A 17,370-nucleotide genomic window follows, 5' to 3' on the forward strand; every position below is an offset into this window, starting at 1 on the left:
ATTCATTATGATTTCACTTTCCTGTTTATTTTTTTATGCTTCTTTTGGGCCTTGTATTTGAAAGTCAGATTTTCTGTTCAGCTCTGGGCTTTTCATCAGGAAAGCTTGAAAGTCCTCTATTTCATTAAATATCCATTTTGTGGCTCCAGCATATTTGAATTCTTTCCTTCTGGCTGCTTGAAATATTTTCTCCTTCACCTAAGAGCTCTGGTATTTGGCTTTAATATTCCTGGAAGTTTTCATTTTGAGATCTTTTTCAGGAGAGGATAAGTAGATTCTTTTAATTTCTATTTTACCCTCCAGTTCTAGGTTATCAGGACAGTTTTCCTTGGTAATTTCTTAAAATATGATGTCTAGGGTCTTTTTTTATGGCTTTAAGGTAGTCCAATAATTCTAAATTATCTCTCCTTAATCTATTTTCTAGGTCAATTGTTTTCCAATGTCATATTTCATATTGTCTTCTATTTTTTCATTCTTTTGAATTTGTTTTATTGTTTCTTGATGCCTCATGGAGTCATTAGCTTCCACTTGCCCGATTCTAATTTCAAAGGAATTATTTTCTTCAGTGAGCTTTTGTACCTCCTTTTCCAATTCTGCTTTTTAAGGAGTTCTCTTCTTTAGTAAATTTTTGTACATCTTTTCATCTTTCCCCATTTGGTCAATTCGACTTTCTAAGCAGTTCTTCTCTTCCGTGGATTTTTGTGCCTTTTTTTTTTTAACCATTTGGCCTTTTCTTTCTTTTTTTCTTTCTTTTAAGTATTTTTCTTCAGTATTTTTTTGGGTGCCCCCTTTACCAAGCTGTTGACTTTTTTCTTTTTTTTTCATGATTTTCTTGCAACACTCTCATTTCTTTCCCCAATTTTTCCTCTATCTCTTTTATTTGATTTTTAAAATCCTTTTTGAGCTTTTCCAGGAATTCTTTTTGGGTGTGAGACCAATTCATATTTTTCTTTGAGGTTTTGGATATAGGTGTTTTGATTTTGTTGTTTTCTTCTGAATTTGTGTTTTGATCTTCCCTGACACCATAGTAACTTTCTATGGTCAAGTTCTTTTTTTTTTTTATTGTTGTTATAATTTGCTCATTTTCCAGCTTATTTCTTTATGTTAAAGTTAGGTTCTGCTCCTGGGGTGGAGAGTGGCCTCTCCCAAGGTTCAGGCTTTTCATGTTGCTATTTTCAGAACTAGTTAGGGGTGGGAGGGGGGGTGTCTGTAGGTTTTCAGTTCTTCCAAGGTGGTGTGATCTAAGAAAAGGTATGGTCACTGCTCTCCTGGCCTGTGCTCTGGTCTGTGAGTGATCACAAGAACTCTTTTTTACCCTGGAACTGGAGGAGTATTACCACTCCCCTACAACCACCAGCTCTAGTGTGCTAGTACTCCTCCTTGCCCTGGGACTATGAACTGGAACTATGTATGGGCAATGCAACAGAGTCCTGAACCCAGTGTTAGCAAAGGATTCCTTCTAATCTCCTGACTAGTTGTCCCCCTTATTGTCTATGGGCTGAGAGCTCTGGAAGCTGCAGCTGCTGATTCAGTAGCCCCCAAGGCCTGCTGCTGGCTTGTGGGACACAGGCTGCACTGGACTGTGCTGCACTCTTACCCAGTGTGACAGAACTTTACTGCTGACCTTCTGAGTTGCCTTGGGCCAGAAAATTGTTTCACCCATCTTTTTCTTGGTTCTGCTGCTCCAGAATTCATTTTGAGGTAATATTTTTAAGTTGTTTGGAAGGGAATTTGGGATAGTTCAGGCAAGTCCCACCTTTACTTTACTCCACCATCTTGACTCAGCCTCTTCCCCCTTCCCCTTCTTCTCCATAGTAAGTCAAAAGAGGCATTTCCAATAAACTTTACCAAACCACCAAGAATGTTAGTAGGCAGGCAATTAAATTGGAATAGGCAGCATGCTATAAAATGAGATAACATGTGTAAAGTATTGTTCAAACCCTAAAACCTTATATATACACTAAGTGTTGTTGTTGTTGCTGGTGTTGTTCTCCTCGTCCAATAAGAGCATCCAAGGATACACTTTGCTTTCTCCTCTCCAGGGCCCAGGACCAGCTACAGTGGGAAATACTCTGTTAAAGCTCGATTGAAGTAAAGTGAATAACAATTGTCAATAAATTCTTTCTTTTCATCCAATAAGGGGAATCGTGTCTAGTATATAACACAGAGACAGTGTAGCATAGTGGGGAGACAGTGGACCTTGAGTCAGAAAGACCTGGCTTCAACTCCTTCCTCTGACCCATGGTTATCTCTGTGACCCTGGTAAGTCACGTAACTCTGGATGTGCTGGGTGACTCTCTAAGATGAAAAGTTTCAAAGAAGGTACTGACCTGTAAGGGTAGAGTGTTCTTCCTCATCTTAGAGTTCTCTGTATCCAAAAAAATCACAGGTCCAGTCCTTATCCTTATGTAAAGAACACGTACATAGCAAGGATTTTTCAGTATTGAACTGTGGACTGTTTAACTATTTGGATATTTTAAAAGAGGTTCCAGAAATAAGCTTTTAGGTTTTTCCTTCATGTTATATTGCTGAAAATGGTTAATCTCAGAGCTTGATTAAAAATAAACAAAACCCTATTAAACACTCTCCAATACCACAAACCTTGATTTGGAGAATTATTTTTATTTTTCAATGTCTGATAATTAGTACTAATGCCCAAGAGGGATTAGAACAGGGGTGGGGAAACTTTGGCCTCGAGGCCACATGTGGCCCTCTAGGTCCTCGAGTACAGCCCTTTGAATCCAAACTTCACAGAACAAATCCCCTAAAACTTGAACTTAGTCAAATGGCCTCACTTGAGGACATATGTAGCACAAAAATACATTCCCAAATTAAATTTGAACATAATTTAAACAACTCCCATCTTGGGAGTTCTGGCTCCCTCCTTTAGGGGATGGGCATATAATCCAAAATCGTGCCAGAGGTGGGAACCAATAGCAGATGCTCAAGGGCAGGAGTTCTTTTTTTCTTCTTTTCTTTGTTTTGCTTTTTGGTGAGGCAATCCGGGTGAAGCGACTCTCCCAGGGTCACACAGCTACTAAGTGTCAAGTGTCTGAGGCCAAATTTGAACTCAAGTCTTCCTGACTCCAAGGCTGGAGCTCTAACCACTGTGCCACCTAGCTGCCCCCGAGTAGGGGTTCTTAACCTGCGGTTAACTTAAAAAATGTTTTGATAGGGGCAGCTATATGATAGAGCACCAGCCCTGGATTCAGGAGGACCTGAGTTCAAATTTGGCCTCAGACACATAACACTTACTAGCTGTGTGACCCTGAGCAAGTCACTTAACGCCATTGCCTAAAATAACAACAACAAAATGTTTTGATAACTGTATTTCAATAGAATTGATTTTCTTTGTAATCCAGTTTGTTTCATTTGATTCATTTAAAAACATTATGCAGAGAAGGGATAAAAAATGTCAAAAAATGGTCAAGAATTCCTGCTCCTGGGGTGAGCTTGAAGGCTCCCTCCCTGTACCTGTGCCAATGGATGAGTCTCGCTTCAGTCTCTTTCCTGTCTCCTGCACATGTTGTGCTTCCTTTTGGCTTTAGACTTTGCCTGTCATCTTTCCTAGCAATTTCCACTATATCTCTCCTTATCCATTTGATCTTTCCAGGTCCACTTATCCATGAAGACTTCTCTAGATTTTTTCTTTTTTTAAGTTCTAAATTCTATTAGAATCTCTACTGCTCACTTGGATATATGTAAATTTAATCTTAATTATTAACTCCCGCCCCCCATCACTTTAAGTCTAGACAATCAGTAAAATAATAAATCAGGTCCTGAGTTGTAGCATTTTTCATTTTCTGAGGTGTAAATGTTCATACCAAAAAGTCAGTTCTGCCAAGCTGGTTTGAGTGGATTCTAGCACCGTTCCTTTATACGGCCTTTAATTTAAAAAAATTAATAAGAATTTATTAAGTACCTGTTACATGCTAGGCGCTGTGCTTTACAACAACTCTAGGAGGCATGCGCTGTTATTAATCTCCATTTTGCAGATGAGGAAATTAAAGTAAACAGAGATTGTGACTTGCCCAGGGTTATCTCTCTCTCTCTCTCTCTCTCTCTCTCTCTCTCTCTCTCTCTCTCTCTCTCTCTCTCTCTCTGTATTTCAGGGTTATAGAACTCAGGTGTTCTTGAGTCCAGGTCCAGGGCTTTATCTGCTGTGACACCCAGCTGCCCTTAGGCAATCAGGCAAAACGTTCCTTCAAAATCCTTTTTAATTCTATCTGTAGAAAAAAGTTTATCATCAGTAAAAGAAAATGAAGTGTAAGAAAAGCCTGGACTTTCTGGTTTGATTGTTTTCTTTTGGCATAATACCTATCCAAACAAGCTAACTTAAAAGGATAGCTCTTTAGAGATGAAAATACATTAACCTTACACCACCTATAGGTGCATTATACTTAATAAACGTGTCTAAATCTTCAAGATCATTGATAGCATCTGTCATGTTGCCTGCTAAAAAAATCACTTGCTCGGCTGATATCTGGCTCTTGCTATTTACTTTTCTCTTATTCAGCTTCAAAATGGGAGAAATTATCTTTGAAAGGATGGAGAGAATTAGAAAGTCTAAAAGAGGAAGAGATGACCTCAAAGAGCCAGCATAGTTTCATCCAGAACAAGCCATGCCAGACCAAACTTCTTTCCTTTTTCGGCAAGGTTACTGATGTGATAGATCAAGGGAATGCAGAAGACATAGTTTCCTTAGATGTCAGCAAAGCATTTGATAATGTATCTCATGTAATTGTCGTGGAAAGGATGGAGAAGTGAAGACGAGATGATGATAGCTTCAAACCATTGAAATAAATGGGTTGACTGGCTTGCCTTAATGGTGAAGGGCCGTGAGTCCGTGGCCGCTGGAGTCAGTCAGTGGAACTGGGAATGATAGTTTGAAGAAGAGGAGTTTTAAGAGGCGCATGATAACTATCGTCAAGTACTTGAAAATCTGTCATATGGAAAAGAGATTAGCGTTATCTCTGGTTGGCCCAGTAGAGAAGAACCGGGAGCGGCGGATAGAGGCTGCCAACAAGAAAAGTTGGGCTGACTGTCAAGGAAGGAAACAATTAGCACGATCCAGAGGTGGAGTGGACTGCTTTGATAGTGGTTCCCTTTCATCGGGAGTCTTTAAGAAGAGATTGGGTGACTGTTTATGAGGCGTGGTGTAGCGGTTTGTTTCTTCTCCCGGTTATGTTAGACTTAATTACCGTTGAAGTTCTCTCCAACACTAAACTATTACGTCATTCTATGATCTTTGTGCTACCTACTTCACAGGACTGTTAAAAAATGAGATGATGGATGTGAGGGCTTATAAACAGTGAAGTATATACATTTCAGTTATGGTGATGATTATTCACACTCATCTCTGCAGGAGACCTCTTGAAACTCTAACATCCATTTCAACTGCGGGGATTTGCTTGAAAGGATGACAACTGTGAAACTAGATATCTGTTTATGGTTTGGAGTACTAGCATCTGACCGGGGGACCTGGGTAGGGTAAAAGTAGACAGCTTTCCCGGTCTACCTAAGTCACATCTTCATAGTGTGGCTTCATTGTTTGATTTGGAGTGAATTCTCTGAAGATCAGAAACATATATGCATTCATACATAAACTCAAATGTAATTACAAAGATTTTGATGCAAAGTATTGAAAGTACAAAAGAACGTTCCAGGTTCAAATAGGAATGACTTTTGGATTATCTAGCCTTCTTGGTTCACCTTCATGTATATAGTTACTTGAAAATTCATTTTTTTAAGAAAATGATATGCTTATTAGGTAATAATAGCACTGCCTTTCAGCCATTGTTCTTCTTGTCTTGGCTGTGTAATTGGATAATTTTCATCTATGGGTCATATAATGGAAGTCTCCTACAGTTGCAAGTCATTATGATAATGTAATCTATAAACATTGTTTCTGATAAACATGGTTTGACAGTGGGACAAGAAAGATCGAGCCTGATTTTTAAAATTGTTAAGAGTGGAAAGATTTCTTTATATTCACTCTGTTATGCATCCCAGTTTAAAAAAATGCACTTAGGAATTTCTGGTGTGTGTATCTGTGTGTGTGTGTGTGTGTGTGTGTGTGTGTGTGTGTGTGTGTGTGTGTGTGTGACAGAGAGAGAGAGAGAGAGAGAGTTGGGAGGATCATTTTATGACAAATTAGCTGGCAAATACAATCTTGATTGAAAATTGGAGAATATATATTGATAAAATTAGCTAGCATTATAATAAATTAATATTTTATGATAATTCAGTTCATCATCCATTTGTGTTTCCTGTGTTTAGGAAATTATACAGTTTTGGCTTGGAAAGGGTGTTGATGGATTTAGTTTTGATGCTGTTAAATTTCTTCTGGAAGCAACACATCTAAGAAATGAACCTCAGGTGGATAAAACTCAAAACCCGGTAAATTGCCTCTAACTTTTATTTTCCATCTCTTTTGAAATGTGCTTGCCATAGAATTAGTTTTTCTTTGGTTTGGGAGCATCCATTACACCTACTTCTGCCTAGTTGTATCATGTTCCTTTTATGATTTTCTTATTATAAAGTCCACAAGAGATTCAAATGTACAGGAGAGAAAGCATGGTAGGCATGGCCGCAGCACTGCATGAGTAACCAGAAGACTTGGTATCAAGGTCTCCTCTCATCACTAATAGTGCCAGACTTTGGGCAATCCATATTATTGCTCTGAGTCTCAGATTACCCACCTTAAAAAGGGCTGTAAGGCTCAAACAAGCTAAGGTATCTAAAGCACTTATGAAGTCTTACAACTGTATAAATATGAAATGTTAATTTTAAGATTTGTCTCCATTAAAATTCTATTCTGATGGCTCCTTGTTTGGAGGTGACCCTGGATTCTTAAATACGATGCCAGTAAAGAGCAAGTGTTGATAGTTGCTATCAAGCTGGAATGGTTTAGGGGCCAAGCCCAACAACAGGCTGCATGTCTATTTTCTAAGGACTAATCTAAGTTCAGACAATCCATCCCCAAAAGGTTGGCTACCAGTTGTTTTGTTTTTCTGATTTTTTTCTACAACTCATAAAGATGGTCTGTTAAGGGTTGCAATTTGCAGAGGTAAAGGAATATCCACAATGGTAAAATCATAGCTTTTTCAAATTTGGAAGCATCACTGATTTACTACTTCTTCCAAAATGGTTCTACCACAGTGGTGGTTATCTCAATGAATGATTGAAAATGAGAGAATATAGGATTACGGGATTAAGAGTTAGAAGAGACCTTCTAGTCTGACCTCTTTTTTCAGATGAGATCTCCAGAGAGGTCATGTAGGTAGTTGTCAGTGGTAGAGACAAATTCAAATTTAGGACCTCTGATTTCACACCCACTGTTCTTCCTACTGAACTCTGTTACTGTTTATTAATACTTTGTAGCATCCTAGAAACCCCTTATGATTGCTACCACGCCCTTATGTGGTTCTGGCCTTCTATTGCCATTTCAAGACAGCAGAGAGCCTCACTACTGCCAATCTGCTTGAACAGCTGTTACTAATGACTCTGCAGACCACATGAATATAGGTCCAGTTCTTAGGATTATTTCAGATGTTTATCAGGCCATCCTGGCACTGGTTGCTCAGTGAATACCATAGTTTGGGCTAATACACAGTGCCTATCATGGAGTGATAGGTTGTTACCAAAGAGTGGGTTTACTGAGTTTTCTGCATGGCTCTGTTTGAGGTCCTCCTCATATGACCTCAGAGAAATACTAGTAGAGAAGGAAAATACATTTCTTGTTTCTTACTGCAAGTTCTCCAGAGAGAAGATTGCAGGCTTAGCTAATTGGCTGTTATTAATTTAATAATAATAATACAGTTAAATATCTTCTACTATTAGGTCACTTTTCTAGGCATCTATATATAACTAAAACCCTTTTTGGGACAAAAAGGAACTTAGGAACAGTCTGTGTCATTGTGGCACTTGGCATGTGAGATGATAATCTGATTGTGCTGTTTTCAAAGGACATGGTTACCAACTATTCTGAGCTGTATCATGATTATACCACCACTCAAGTTGGCATGCATGACATACTCCGAAGCTTTAGGCAGACCATGGACCAATACAGCACGGAGCCTGGTAGATACAGGTAAAAGGAGATAACTTTGTCATTTCCATTTTTTTTTGGCCATTTGTCCATAACATCAAATAGTATTTGGAAGCAGAAGTTATATTCCATTACACAAACATTTATTAAATACCTACTACGTGTCAGGCTTGGAATACAAAGATAAAAATGAAATAGTCCCTGTCCTCAAGGAGCTTACATTCAACTCAGAAGATACAATGTATACCTGGGTAAGTAAATTCAAAGTATATAGAAGGTTAGAGAGTAATTTCAAGAGGGAAAAAGGTAAAGGCCTTGTGTCAGAGGTGTCACCTGAACTGTGCTTTGAAGGAAGATAGGGTTTCCAAGAAACAAAGGGGATGAAGACACGCATTCTGGAATACAAAAGCACATAGTTGGAAGATGGAATATCACATATAGGGAAGAGTTGACAGGCCAATTTGATTGGAATTGAAATTATTATGAATTAGACTAATATGAAACACGACTAGAAAGGACCAGAATAAGGAGACTTTGAAAGCTACTCTAAGGACTTTCTTGTTTTGTCCTAGAAGCAGTGGAGAACCACTGAAGATTTTTGGGTGGGGGTGAAGTGGGCAGATCTATTATAGAAAACAAAGTTCTAAAATTACCATTTAATGTCAATTTGGTATGTTGCAGACAAATATATTTTCTTATATCACCAGTTGTGTTATGAATCACTATGCTTTATCTATACAAAATTTAAAACATTAAATACATACTTTCTGTAAAGTGTCCAATTAGTTTCTATAGGATTACAAAAGAAATAAGACATATGCTTACCCCCTGGAAGCTTATAGTCTCATTATTGTGGGGATGAATATTTATGGAGGATATTGGAACATATGCAAAGTGTTGAAAAACAGGCCAGCAGTACATATTAAGGAGCAAAGTACTTATGTAATGAAGGAGCTCTGGAGAGACTGAAGCAATGAAGGATACACATAGGAAAACTTTATCACCATCGTCAACACAGCAGACATATAGCAACGTCTTTAAAGTTGGCAAAGCACATATGTCATTTCATTTGAGCCTATGAGGTAGGTACTAGTGGTGAGCCAGGAGTTTTTAGCCACATTTTAAGAGAGGGGAGGGTTGACTGGCTCAAATAACATTCTCCTCCTCCCCTCCCATTTTTAGGCTGTTTAATCTAGCCATTAAGTTTGGTCTTTTAAGTCTATTCGAAATAATTTCTAAGTTGTTGGAAAATGTGGCATATTGTATAATTTTTTTTTTTGCTTTTTTGCCACTAGCTTTCAGGAAGCTTCTACAAACCCTCTCTGTATGAAATCCATATGACCTTGTATACTATGTATAAATATAGCTTGAGTCCATTCAAGGCTTTATGTCCAATTAATATGAACACTGTGTCAATATTAGGGCAAATCAAAACCTTTTTTAAAAAAATCTTTTGCAGATTTATGGGAACTGATGCAAGTAACCTGGAAGGCATTGAAGAAACCATGATGTACTATGGAAAGTCTTTTGTCCAAGAAGCAGATTTTCCCTTTAATTTTTACCTCACAGAAATGAGTACTCTCTCTGGAACTGAGGTGTTTGAAGTTGTAGCATCCTGGATGAAGAACATGCCAGAAGGAAAGTGGCCCAATTGGATGGTAATCATTCAGCTTGATCCTAGGAAATACCCATAATTCTGTATTCTGTAATGTGGCCCTGATAGAGATTCATTCCTAAAACCAGATGTGAATTTGTATATAATACATTCTCCTGAGATCCCAAAAGGACTCTATTCTGTAAAGAAGCATTTGTTAAGAGCTGACTATTTGCCAGGTACAGGCACTGGGGATACAAAGAAAGGCAAAAAGGTCTATGTTCTCAAGGAACTCACAGTCTAATGGGGCACAGGAAATATAATTTTAAAAATTAATATTTTAAAACAATAAACACTGAAATATGTGTTAAATATCTAATCGCAAATATAGCTGTAAAAGCAGCACAGAATCCAAAATCCCTCTCCACTTGCCCTGGAGTTTATGATCTCAAAGAGGAGAAAATACACCTAGAAAGAAACTGTTACAGACTGTGAAAATTATAGGAGTATAGAGAAAGGAGAGCAGTATAAGTTATAGTGACTGGAGAAAGCATCTCCCTTCTCTACTTATTCTTTGTCTCCTTTTTTGATGATCAAGGACAACTTGTACTTCCCTCTGGACTTTGACAGTTACTTCTGTTAAACTCATTTGGTGATGATTTGTATTTTGCTCTCTTCTTTGTCCTTTCAATATTTTGTTTTAGCCAAAAGGAATGAAACTTCTCTACTAGGGTTTTATATATGATTTAATTTTGTTTACTTGTTGTTGAATTGTTGGTTAATTTAAAAAGTATTTTACTGCTTAACTTGACAACTTCATCTTATCTCCTCAACCAAGGTATAATCTTCTTGAGGGCAGGGTTGTCTGGAGATATGACTTTATACATTTGACCCTCTGAAGCTTCTGTACTTTAGTTTTATTTTTATTGTTTCCTTTAGTTTCCTAATGTACTTTTTTTTTTTTGGTGAGGCAATTGGGGTTAAGTGACTTGCCCAGGGTCACACAGCTAGTACGTGTCAAGTGTCTCCACTGTACCACATAGCTGCCTCCCTAACGTACTTTTTAAATGATGGATATATTAGAGTTGAAATATTGGAAGGCAGGTTTCCTGACAGCCCAAAAAGTAAGGGGGTAATTCAGATTTCTTGGGGAGCCAGTTGAAGGATGGTAACAATAAGAAAGAGTATAAAGAGACATCCTAGGGAAGATGTTTTGGGAGTTCAGCTGAAGAAATCTCTGGCCTCTCAGCAGTACTGTTATATAAAGCTATATTATCTCTATCTTGATTCCTATGGGTTTTATAGTAGCTGTGTTTGTGGCATGGCCATGTCATTGGAAAGAGAACATCCGAATCTTAGCCAACCTTCAGGGCCCAGCTCCAGACAGCTCCGTCTTTCCCCAGGTTCTTTGCCTGTTTTTGAATTCTCTAAGCATTTCACACTACTCTTGGCCACATGACATTCCCTTTGCCCTGTTCAGAGGGTGATGACTCACTACTCCTTAGCCAGCAGGGGGGTGATCTCTTAGCTCCTGTGTTAGTTTTAAATATGCATTAATGGTAATTGCCACACACAATGAGTTGTTTCATTATACAGTCTCGTTAGTATACCAAACATTGGAAAAAATACCCCAAAACCCAGAGCTGTGATTATTATGCCCATTTATCATTTGAATGAAACACTTGTAGAACACCTGAGAGTTACTATTGCTTGGTGAGGTGACTGAAGTGACTGAAGTTGAAAATATCTCAGGGATTTCCCTGGAAGGCTTGGATAGGCATTCAGGAACTTGCCATAATCCCTCAAGATAATGAAAAGGATGCAGAAAGAAACCTATCTCATTTTCTGAGAAATTATGAATTTTGAAAATAAATGTTATAATAACCAATTAAATTATGAAGGTAATCTTGTTCTTCTGTGTTAATAGTAGCAGAAATAGGAAGCTTCATATCTGAAATATTTGCTTTTCTTTTTTCTACCTTCCAATCTGTCATTTAGAGTACAGAAGACTTATATTACATTCTCCCAATATTACCTACACATGTTATTATATATATCTATATCTACAAATATGTATAAAATGTATATATTGCACATGCAATCCTTCTAGAATGCTGAAATTCTTTTATAAAGCTAATTTTTGCTATTAAATTTAATTCAGAATGGGACAGGGACCAGAGTCTAGAATGTACTTTGGACTGTATTTTTATAAATACTTAATTTTTAGATTGGAGGACCTGACATCACTCGGTTAACTTCTCGTTTTGGAAAAGACTATGTCAATGTCATGAATATGCTAATCTTAACACTTCCTGGGACACCTATAACTTACTATGGTGAAGAAATAGGAATGGAAGATATTTTAGCAACAAATATAACTGAAAGCTATGATACTGTAAGTATAATACAGCTTATATATTTCAGTAGTAAACATGTTTATTAAGCCAGAGAAAGATTATGTTTTATTAGTTTAGTGAATACCAACTCAGTATCATAACTTTTATGAGGGTCAGCAAGGTCTGTTGGAATGTAAGCTGGATTAGGTCTCCAGCCTTCCTTGGACTCCAGCCCTGGCCCTGCCTGCCCCTTGCCAAGCCTGTGTACTTGGGTGACTCATTTGGCTTCTGGGGAGTCTTTTTCCCCCTCTAAAATGGGGGTGATTTTTGCTCTGTTTAGCTCACAGAGTTTTTGTGAGGAATGAAGTACTTTGTAAACTGTAAAGTGCGACATAAATTTAAGGTGATAGTATTAGAGTTCCTAAGGCCTTACTCTGCCTTCTGAAAAGGAGCCAACTGAAAATATTTGTTTTTCCAATCTTTGTTCTGCCACATTTCATTTCCAAAGCAGATGGCAGAAATCATTCTTTTATTGTTCTGCACGACCAAATGTGGTATTTGGTACAAAGTGAGGTCACCTCCTCAGAGTTATATGGATGGCCACACACTGAGCCTAAATCCTCAAGTCTGAGAGTAGACGAAATAGATGATTCTAGAGAATGGCCCCCATTTCAGCTGTTTCCTGAACAAATGCTTGTTTTGACCACATATAGCCCAATTTCCTAATATTGGATTAAAGTGCATTTTCTGTTATCTAGGGGCTAGAATATTAAACTTAACAAAGCCCAGAAATGAAATTTATGCAATAAACTGGTTGGATCAATGCTGCTACAACTGACTGTAGGTTAAAACTACTATCATGAAATGTTACATATTTCAAGTAATTTCTTGAAAGTAAATTTAATTTATTTGCAGCTACATATTTCTGAACTACTGCACTGGAAATGATGAATGGACTGGGCAATCTAACAAATGTTGAGCTCCTAGTATGTGCTAGTTACTATAAATGATAATTAAGCAATGTTTGTGCGAATTTTTAGAATGTGATTACATATGTACACTTTGTTCTTTTGTTTTCTAGACCCTGCTTTCAAAGGCACCAATGCAGTGGGACAACAGCTCCAATGCTGGTTTTAGTGAAGGGAGCCAAACCTGGCTCCCTATTAGTACAGGTTACCAAGTTCTGAATGTTGATGTAAGTGCTAATCTGCCAAATTAATTGGATGGATTCCGAAAATCAAAAATGTTGTGAACATAAGTGTGATTCTTCTTGCTCACTTCTGGTCCAACTTAGGCTTTGTTGTTAATTGAGTGGTAACTTTCCATACTCACCTCAGTACCGTGTATAAACACAATGGAATTACAGACTCTTTAAAGTCATACTTTGTAGCAAACTTTCTCTGTATTAAGCACTTACTAATGTGTTGCACCTATGTGCCAAGACATGGTGCTAAACACTGGGGATACAAAGACAAAAAATAAAAACAGTTTCTGACCTCAAGGAATTTACATTCTGAGGTCATCGTTTTTCTTCCTTTGGAGTTAACATACTGAAATGTCACAAGTAAGTTTCACCAGTCACCAGTCAATGCCACATATTGATAATTCCTTTGAGCTGAGATATGAAGGTAGATGTTCTGTTTTAGCCCATTACATACTAAACAAAGTAGGAAAAAGAACTTTAAAATTATGTGTATTTGATAGCAAGGCTGTTTATGTGAAACAGTGCGGGCCACTTGGTATGACCAGGACAGTGGGGAGTCAAGGCTTTTTAAGTCGTTCATTAGGGGTTATGTTAATATCTTCCAATGTCATAGTGACAAAAAGTTTGGTAAATTTAAAGACATAAAATTTCTTACACAGGATGTTTCCCAGTTGTAGGTAACAGCTGGCATTCGTACAGCACTTTAAGGTTTACAAATCACTTTGCTCACATCAGTGCTGTGCAACATGTTGTGCAAGTATTCCCATTTTACAGATGAGAAAATGGTGATGCAGAAAAGTGATTTATGGACAGAAGCAGCCTCTGAGGCCATCTAGTCTAAAGAGAAGGTCCCAAGGCCCAGAGAGTTCAAGAAGCTTGCTCAGGGCTACACAGCTAGTGATCCTGATTCCATGTCCAGTAGGTCATGTTGCCTTTCCAAAAGTACAACCTTTAAAATCCTTAATAAAATTGTTATCCTCACTTCACAGCTGCATAAGTCTTTGATTTACAGAGAAGTTAAAGGGTTTGCCCTTGATGCCACAGCTAGTAAGTAGTACGGCCATACTCTGAAACCTGGATCTTCCTTGACTTGAGGGTCAATGCTCATAAATCGTACAGTTAATTACTACTCCCATCAGGAATTTTTACTGCAGGGAGTCAGCAGGATCCATTAGCTGGAAGAGTTCTCTATCAAGTCCTCAGGGCACAGTGTAAAGGTCTCTCTCTAAAAGGTTAATGTAGTTGATGAGCTCACTTTCATCACTTTCAGTGTCTAGTTTATTTTTAGGGTTTTCTGATATTTATTTTGGGTCTTAATCAAGCTAAGACCTGGCCATTTTGGCAACAAATGTGATATTTGTTTGGAGGGCTAAGGCTCTAAACAAATGAAGTCAGGTGTGAGACAGCACATCTCAGGAAGACTTGTTGGAATCTCACCTCCCATACCTATTGGCCATATGACCATGAGCAAACCACTTAAAGTCTCTGAACCTTCATGGCTCCCAGGGTGGATCTGTGGTGGGGCTCAAGTGGGATACTAGGTAAAGCGAGTCACAGATCACTGAGTGTCAGCACAGTGTAGAGGAAGGATGACTGGTCTTGAGAATCCGGATCTCATAGTGGGGAAAAAAATCTCTTAACTTCTCTTTATCTCAATTTCTGCATCTGTCAAACAGATAGTTTCCTTTAGGGCTGTTGGGAGGATGAAATGAAAGAATGTACAAAAGTGCTTGAAAACCTGAAAGCTCTTTGTAAATGTCAGCTGTCAGTCTTTTTCTCATAGCAGTTTGCAAGTGGGAGAAAAGGATCGAATGAAAAAGCAAGGTGAATCTATATTTCTCTTCCCAAGAGACTTACTTATTATATCACAACCATAACACTTTATTTCAAAATGTAACTACAAGATGTATTTGGGAAATAAATTTCTTGTATATCCTGTTAGGTATAGAAAATAATTTTTAAAATGTTATAATTACATTTACCTGATCAAACTTTTTTTAAAAACAGGTTCAGGAGAATCAAGCCACTTCCCCACTGAAGCTTTATCAAGAATTAAGTTCCCTGCGTCTCAATGACCTGCTTTTCAGCCGGGGATGGCTGTGCTACATTTGGCATGATGCTAATGTTCTGGTGTACACGAGAGAACTCGACGGTCTAGACAGAGTCTTTACCATAGTGCTGAATTTTGGAGAAACAGCGGAGGTGAATTTGCAGGATCTTTCTATAGGACTGCCAGCAAAAGCAAGCATAAAGCTGAGTACCACGTTCACTAACCGAGGTCAGACTGTGGCCATGGCTGCAGTGAGGACCGAGAAGGGGGAAGGACTCATTCTGGAGCACAGAATGCCCAAACTCCTACACCATCAAGAAGCCTTCAAAGACAAGTGTCTTGTTTCAAGCAAAGCATGTTATTCCAGCTTCTTAAACATCTTGTACAATTCTTGCTGAGATGCTGTCATTAGTCATTTTAACCTCAATTAAGCAGTCACTTCACCTTTGGCTTGATGGACTTTAGTAAACATAATGAAAACTGATTAATTAGAATTCTTCAGAATTTCTACAGCTTGAATTTAGGGGCTTTAAAAAAGTTGTCTAATACTCTTAAAATGCAGTAAATATAGAAAAGAAAATCATCCCTGAGAAGTTATTTATTGAAACAGTATTCACTGAGAAGTGAGGCAGTGTGGCCCATTGGATAGAGCTAGCCTTAGAGTTAAGAAGCCCCCCACCCCAGTCACTGGATGACCAAGCACAAGGCACAAGCCCTGAGGTCCTCAGCAAAATTGCATTGCAGTAGCTTCTTCATCAGGAGTTCTTATACCAATGAAATTAAAGGGCTTGTTAAGAGCATTTGTTTAGCACTTTAAGGTTAGCAAAAAGCTTTATAGATGTCATCTCATTTAATCCTCACAAAAACCCTGTGAGATAGGTGCTATTGTCCCCATTTTACAGATGAGGAAACTGAGGCTGAGAGGTTAAGCGACTTGCCTAGAGTCACACAGCTATTAGGTGATTGAGGCAGGCTTTGACTCTTGTCTTCCTGACCCCAAGTGCCATGCTTTCTTCACTGCCCCACCTAGATGTACCTCAAAAATCAATGACAGGCTCCACAGCCAGAGAAAGAACTATGGAGTCTCAATGCAGATGGAAACATAGTATTTGCTCTCCTTTTCTTTTGCTTTGTTTTATTGTTTCATTCTTGTGGTTCCTCCCATTAGTTCTAATTGTTCTTTACATCATGACTAATGGGAAAATATGCTTAACATGAATGTATATGTAGAGCCTATATCAGATTGTATGCCATCTTGGAGGGGGAAGAAGTGGGAAGAGGGGAAAATTTAAAACTCAAAATCTTATGGAAATGAATTTTGAAAACTAAAAATAAATAAATTGATAAAAATATTTTAAAAATCAATGAGAGATGATCAGGAAGTCTTAGTTTATTAATTTCAATGTGAAGAATTTTATCTTGTTTCAATCAGTTTAAGCACAGGAAAAAACCAAACAAACTTAAAAGCTTTCCTCTGTTCTCAGTTAGACTGCCTTTGTTACCTTCCCAAACTCTAAGAAAGGAAGATGGAGCTAAGCACAAAGAGATTTGAGGGAAGAAGTTTCAGGGCACCAGTGGATGGGAGGGTGAAGTGCTGGCCTAGGCAAAGACAAGGCTTTTGATGGGCGAGATAATTCTAAAGCACGTCACACTCTGCCATATTGAGCTCTGCCAGCCCCAATGTAGCATGAGCCTGTAACTTATTGCATTTCTGAGGCACTCAATGCCACTGCATGAGACATCATTCAGCATCCATCTTGTCTTAAAATGGGTATTAGTTGAGGGGACCAGTGTCATCAAGTCCAAGTTCTTTGTACAGAAAAGCAAGATGTTTGGCAACCTAAAACAAACAAAATTTAAACACATGAAACGCTCCAAAGTGATGCACCAGAGTTCAGGCTGTCTTATCCTACTGCTCTCTTCAAACAAGGGAGCTGACTTATGCCATGGACCACCACACATCAAAGTCGTGTCCCTCTGATGAACGCTTTCTATCACTGTGTATGGAAGGCGCTCTTTCTTACTGTTCTCATCCCTTCTACTGTTCTCATTCCATTTCTTTTTCTCCTTTTACATTCTCCTGTGATTTGCTTTAAGCCTATTAGTAGCCCTCAGGGTAAGAAACTGAGAAGGCCA

At 38.3% G+C, this 17,370-nt stretch overlaps 2 protein-coding genes across 5 annotated transcripts in view; one reads left to right on the forward strand and one right to left on the reverse strand.

The window, feature by feature from the left end:
• SLC3A1 (solute carrier family 3 member 1) overlaps window positions 1-16,599 on the forward strand; it is a 32,858-nt gene extending 16,259 nt beyond the window's left edge. The window contains 6 exon segments of the mRNA XM_021001317.2: window positions 6,280-6,399; window positions 7,968-8,092; window positions 9,510-9,708; window positions 11,872-12,039; window positions 13,062-13,175; window positions 15,192-16,599. Coding sequence (XP_020856976.1) covers window positions 6,280-6,399; window positions 7,968-8,092; window positions 9,510-9,708; window positions 11,872-12,039; window positions 13,062-13,175; window positions 15,192-15,632 — 1,167 coding nt within the window. The 3' untranslated portion in view covers window positions 15,633-16,599.
• Window positions 16,600-16,606: 7 nt separating this feature from the next.
• PREPL (prolyl endopeptidase like) overlaps window positions 16,607-17,370 on the reverse strand; it is a 42,403-nt gene continuing 41,639 nt past the window's right edge. For all 4 annotated transcript variants that reach the window (XM_021001237.2, XM_021001240.2, XM_021001236.2 and 1 more), the window contains one exon: window positions 16,607-17,074. In XM_021001237.2, the coding sequence (XP_020856896.1) occupies window positions 17,009-17,074 (66 nt within the window). In that variant the 3' untranslated portion in view covers window positions 16,607-17,008. The remainder of the gene's footprint in view (window positions 17,075-17,370) is intronic.

Source organism: Phascolarctos cinereus, unplaced genomic scaffold (assembly GCF_003287225.1).
Source record: "Phascolarctos cinereus isolate Bilbo 61053 unplaced genomic scaffold, phaCin_HiC Scaffold_2;HRSCAF=192, whole genome shotgun sequence".
NCBI classification, from domain to species: Eukaryota; Metazoa; Chordata; class Mammalia; order Diprotodontia; family Phascolarctidae; genus Phascolarctos; species Phascolarctos cinereus.